General features: G+C 33.0%; 1 protein-coding gene across 1 annotated transcript; it reads right to left on the bottom strand.

Moving 5' to 3' along the window:
- Nucleotides 1–2,197: 2,197 nt before the first annotated feature.
- LOC108916223 (transcription elongation factor SPT5-like) lies at nucleotides 2,198–6,491 on the bottom strand (the record flags this gene model as incomplete). The annotated part of the gene is made up of 5 exons (XM_023456996.1): nucleotides 2,198–2,472; nucleotides 2,534–2,773; nucleotides 3,004–3,231; nucleotides 3,288–3,472; nucleotides 6,439–6,491. Coding segments are annotated over 5 exons (981 nt in total), but the record flags the coding sequence as incomplete, so codon positions are not given.
- Nucleotides 6,492–6,497: the final 6 nt, after the last annotated feature.

Here is a 6,497-nt window from a genome sequence, read left to right as displayed (position 1 = left end):
GTTGGTACATTTGACCTACTTTATATTAATTAGTTCATTTTCAACAATTTTTGAGGAATTAAATAAAAAAATTCATAACTAAATTTATACAACTGAATTAAGTATATACTTTTTCGAGAAATACAATGGAAAAAAAATTTCATATGAATTTGTACAACTAAAAATGTATTCACTTTTTCGTACTTTGTGACTTCAAACTGATCTGATATTCAACGACAAAACAAATGCGACACTGCTCGTTTCTGTAGTTGGTACATTTGACCTACTTTATATTAATTAGTTCCTTTTCAACAATTTTTGAGTAATTAAATGGAAAAAATTCGTAACTAAATTTATACAACTGAATTATATACTTTTTCGAGGTATTAAATGCAAAACAAAAAAAGTTTCACATATGAATTAGTGCAACTAAAATGTATTCACTTTTTCATACGTTGTGACTTCTAACTGATCCGATATTCAATGACAAAACAAATACAACACTGCTTGTTTCTGTAGTTGGTACATTTGACCTACTTTATATTAATTAGTTCATTTTCAACAATTTTTAAGGAATTAAATGAAAAAAATTCATAACTAAATTTATACAACTGAATTAAGTATATACTTTTTCGAGGAATACAATGGAAAAAAAAATTTCATGAATTTGTACAACTAAAAATGTATTCACTTTTTTCGTACTTTGTGACTTCAAACTGATCCGATATTCAACGACAAAACAAATGCAACATTTTGCTCGTTTCTGTAGTTGGTACATTTGACCTAGTTCAGCAGTTTTTGAGGAATAAAATGCAAAAAAAATTTCATATGAATTTCTACAACTAAAAATGTATTCACTTTTTCGTACTTTGTGACTTCAAACTAATCCGATATTCAACGACAAAACAAATGCAACACTTTGCTCGTTTCTGTAGTTGGTACATTTGACCTACTTTATATTAATTAGTTCCTTTTCAACAATTTTTGAGGAATTTAATGGAAAAAATTCGTAACTAAATTTATACAACTGAATTATATATTTTTTCGAGGAATTAAATGCAAAACAAAAAAAGTTTCACATATGAATTAGTGCACTTAAAATGTATTCACTTTTTCATACATTGTGACTTCTAACTGATCCGATATTCAACGACAAAACAAATACAACACTGTTTGTTTCTGTAGTTTGTACAATTGACCTACTTTATATTAGTTCCTTTTCAACAATTTTTGAGGAATTAAATGAAAAAATTCGTAACTAAATTTATACAACTGAATTATATTCTTTTTCGAGGAATAAAATGGAAAAAAAAATTCACATACGAATTTGTACAACTAGAAATGTATTCACTTTTTCATACTTTGTGACTTCAAACTGATCCAATATTCAACGGTAAAACAAATGCAACACTTTGCTCATTTCTGTAATTGGTACATTTGATCTACTTTATATTAATTAGTTCCTTTTCAACAATTTTTGAGGAATTAAATAAATAAAATTCTTAACTAAATTTATACAACTGAATATATACTTTTTCGAGGAATAATATGGAAAAAAATATCACATGAATTTGTACAACTAGAAATGTGTTCACTTTTTCATACTTTGTGACTTCTAACTGATCCGATATTCAACGACAAAACAAATGCAATACTTCGCTCGTTTCGGTAGTTGGTACATTTGACCTACTTTATATTAATTAGTTCCTTTTCAACAATTTTTGAGGAATTAAATGAAAAAAATTCGTTACTAAGTTTATACAACTAAATTATGTACTTTTTCAAGAAGTAAAATGAAAAAAAAGTTCACATATGAATTTGTACAACTAGAAATGTATTCACTTTTTCATACTTTGTGACTTCTAACTGATCCGATATTCAACGACAAAACAGATGCAAACTTTGCTCGTTTCGGTAGTTGGTACAATTGACCTACTTTATATTAATTAGTTCCTTTTCAACAATTTTTGAGGAATTAAATGAAAAAAAAATTCACATTTGTACTACTAGAAATGTATTCCCTTTTTCATACTTTGTCACTTCTAACTGATCCGATATTCAACGACAAAATAAATGCAACACTGCTCGTTTCTGCAGTTGGTACATTTGAACTACTTTATATTCCATTTCAGCAGTTTTTGAGGAATAAAATGGAAAAAACTGACACAATATCAAACGATAACGACTGAAAAGTACGACAAACAAAAAAAAGATCTACCTCAATATCAACGGTATGCCAGTCGGTCATCGGCAACACGTCCAAATTGGCGCCGGGAGTCTGTGGGTTGTACGGCATGTTGGGGCTGTACCCGGAGCTGGGCGTGTTGTACGGGTTATTACTGGAGGGCGACTGCCCATACCCCGTGGCGGGACTAGGCGTTGAAACGACGCTCTGGTACCCAGGACTGGCCTGGTAGGGACTGTAGGTCGTGTCGTACATCGTTCCGGGAGTCTGAGGGGTGTACGGGCCGTTCATCTGGAAACCGGGAGTACCTGAAACATTCAGAAACATAAATATAACACATTTTTTGTACCAAAGTCGACGTTAACTTACTTGGATTGTATCCGGGCGACGGGTAGGTGTTAGAAACAGCGGGATCCCACTCGGAACTGGCGTTGGGGGTCCTGGAGCCGTCGTGGATGGGCGTCATCGAACCGTAATGCAAGGGAGTACGCGAGCCGGAATCGCACATGGGCGTTTTGTTTCCGGTGTCTCGGTACAGGGGCGTTTGGTTGCCCGCGTACGCCGGGGTCCTTCCGTAGCTGGAGGCGCTTCCGTCCTTCGCGGGAGTGCCTGAGAACATAAAAAGGATTAAACAATGTTCCCGACACTTTTACATTACACAAAAAAATTTCTGGGGTTTTGAAATTACTTCTGTTGTAACATAACCTCAAATATAGCGAAAAATTGTATTTACCGGAAACGTACACTGTTATTTAACAATATTAGACGTAACTGCACGTTGGAATACTTATCGAAGGACACCCAATAAAATACGTACATTATTATTATTAAAGACTTACCAACATCCGCGATATGGTTACGGTCCACCGATATCGTCTGACAGGACGTGTGAAGCTCTATCCTGGCGGTGGATTGTGTAGCGTCCTTCACGATACCAATATTGCCCTTGTACGGGCCTCGGGTGATCTTGATGGTGGTGCCGATGATGTCCCTGTCACGGGCGACCCTTCCCCGGCCTGCCCCGCCCCCTCTTCCTCCACCACCGCCGCCTCCAAAGCCGCCGACAACTGAAAACGAGAAGTTATGACTCCTAAACCCTTGCGTGCGAAATTTTTCATTCTACCTCCACCACCGCCACTGGACGGGTGCATCGGCGACGCCCTCCTGGGCGACATGAACTCCATCCCGGTGGATATGTCGGCGCTGGGGACGGTCTTGTTCCCGCCCGCCAGCTGCAGGTGTTTGGTTTTGCAGACGAAGATGCCGCCGTTTTGCAGGAATTCGACCGAATGTAGAAACGCGAAATTCCTAAAGCATAGAAACACGCCTTTTAAAAGGGACAGTCTCTATTTTAATATTCCAAGTATAAATTTCTTGTCTTAATTTTTTCATAGTTTACATTTTTTGAAGGGTTCAGAAGTTAACTATTTTAAGAAAGATTCGGAACTGAGGTTGATAATTCAGACAGAAACGACATCCTAATGTATATTTAAGAAATTAGATGGGACTTACTAGTACACCAGGAAAATTAGCGGAAATAAAAGATAAATTCGAAAAAAATCCTATCCGCTATATTATCGTAAAATTGTCTGAAGGAACATAATACAAGACATCTCTCATCTCGTGAGTCAAAAACTTTTATAAGCTAACTTNAAAAATATCACCGTTTTTTTGACATTAACATTCTCAAATTGTGCATTAAACAAGTGTGCGTTTTTCGCTTATAAACAATTTGAATAAAATTGTTGCTATTTATGCTATCTCACCGAAAATAGATTCAATGGATAGCTGGCAAAAAAATACAAATTTTAAAAAAACAAGTACCGTCTACGACCAACAAGAGCCAAGATAAGAATTTTTTTTTTTAAATCGTAGCGCAATTGTTTATAAACATTAAGACTTGCATTTTTCGTAAAATAAAGTTTACGACATAAACTACGATTTCCTGTGAATTGCATTGAAAAATGTAAAAAATTAACGACTCACGAGCCCTTTAAAGAGAAAGTACATACTTGCTAAGCAAACTGTTCAGCCTGGTGATGGGGGAAGCTCGTCCAAGCGAGTCACGCGCGAGAAAAGTGAAATCCAAAGTTCAAATTGATGCGCACTGTAATATTTTGCAATATCTCGGCTTCTATTCATCGTAGAAACTTCTTTCTTTTTTAAACCGGGGTAGCTCGACGAAAAAATAACAATGGGCATATTTACGAATTCCTAGAATAGCCCTGAATCCCAGCAAAAATGCATCTTTTATAATGAATTTTTTTTTAGTTTATAAAAATGTCAAAAATTATTGTTAAACAAAATATTAATTAAAATTTCAATTTCGGAATTATTTTACTATAATGAAATAAATAAATGAAAATATCGTTCATTTAGTTATTTTTCATAAAAATAAAAAAATTTTTAAATTTTAAATTGCATTATATCTATTATTGAAAATTGTTGATTAATATTTTTTGAATTATGTTGCAAAAATTTTTTTGTATAAAATTAGTAATAAATATAAAAAAAAAACTTTATATATTAAAATTTCAAGAAGTTAAAACTAATTTTATCGACTGCATTATTTTTATTATTTTTTATTTTTAATTTTGAGAATTTTGCAATAAATTCAAATGCTTTTTATTCTTTTTTAAATCTTTTAACAATAAATAATAATTTGAAAATAATTTGTGAATTTTTACTTTAATTTTACATTTACATCGTAATTAAATAATTAACAAAATATTGAAAATACAAGTTTACTTTGCCTTAATTTGTAAAAAGAATAACTTTTTAAATGAATTATTTATTTAATAATAGTAAAATAATTCCGAAATTGAAATTTTAATTAATATTTCGTTTAACAATAATTTTTGCGACATTTTTGTAAATTAAAAAAAATTCAGTATAAAAGATGAATTTTTTCTGGGGTTCAAGGCTATTCTACGAATTCGTAAATATGCCCATTGTTATTTTTTCGTCGAGCTACCGCAGTTTAAAAAAAAAAAGAAGCTTCTACGATGAATAGAAGCCGAGATATTGCAAAATATTACAGAGCGCACCTATTTGAACATTGGATTTCACTTTTCTCGAGCGCGCGACTAGCTTGGACGAGCTTCCCCCATCACCACGCCAGACACTTTACTTAGCGAGTACCTTCTCTTTAAAGGGCTCGTGAGTCGTTAATTTTCCACATTTTTCAATATAATTCACGGGAAATCGTAGTTTACGTCGCAAACTTTATTTTGCGAAAAATTCAAGTCTTAACGTTTATAAACAATTGCGCTACGATTTAAAAAAAAAATTCTTATCTTGGCTCCTGTTGGTCGTAGACGGTACTTGTTTTTTTAAAATTTGTATTTTTTTTGACAGCTATCCATTGAATCTATTTTCGGTGAGGTAGCATAAATAGCAACAATTTTATTCAAATTGTTTATAAGCGAAAAACGCACACTTGTTTAATGCACAATTTGAGAATGTTAATGTCAAAAAAACGGTGATATTTTTTATAATATTTCGCTTAATTACGTCTTTAAGATTACAATGACACTTTCAGAATCATGTCTGGTTGCAAGTTAACGCCTGTACAGAGGCTTAAAGTTCATAACTTTTGGAGCCTCCGTTATAAACCAATAGAATTGTGCGAAAACTATTGCACCTACAGTGCCCACTTTTGGCACACTTTTAAAGTATCACAAAACCCTCAACATGTCGTAGGTTTTATAAAATTTTAACAATAAATGCGATAGTTATAAACAAATGAAAAAATGGGCACTTTTCTTGTTTTTTTGCAATAACTTTTTTGTTTATTAACCGATTTTAATTTAACCTGTCTCATTTTGTAGATAATTTTACTCCCTACAAGCTGTCTGCAAGTCACTTTTCGCTAAAATTTATGGTTTTCCCTGCAAAGTGAAAAAACTGTTTTCCTCACTTATTTGTTTAATGGAAAAGTTAGCAATTAAAATTCCTTTAGACAATTTTACAATAATCTCGCAAATAGGACTTTTTTCAAGTAAAAATTTTATTTACTTGGCCTATAGCATTTGATGCCTATGGCATTTGACGTATATCATATTTGAGGTTAAGAAATTATATGGGACCTACTAACAAACGTTTGACATAGTTCGTAATTGAGGTTAGGAAATCAGACGGGACCTACTAAATGACATTTGACCGTTTTGAAATTGTGATTAGGAAATCGGATAGAGAAAAACTACTAAATAACATTAAACAGATTTAACATTGTTACGATATTCATTTCTAGTACATTAAATAACGTTACTAACCTGTACAGGTGCTTGATCTCCCCGGAGAACCCGGAATGCGGCCCGTCTATGACCTTCAC

This window comes from Anoplophora glabripennis, unplaced genomic scaffold (assembly GCF_000390285.2).
Source record: "Anoplophora glabripennis isolate ALB-LARVAE unplaced genomic scaffold, Agla_2.0 scaffold4274, whole genome shotgun sequence".
NCBI lineage: Eukaryota > Metazoa > Arthropoda > Insecta > Coleoptera > Cerambycidae > Anoplophora > Anoplophora glabripennis.
The sequence above is the reverse complement of the archived record's forward strand: the minus strand, read 5'-3'. Positions and strand labels throughout refer to the sequence as shown.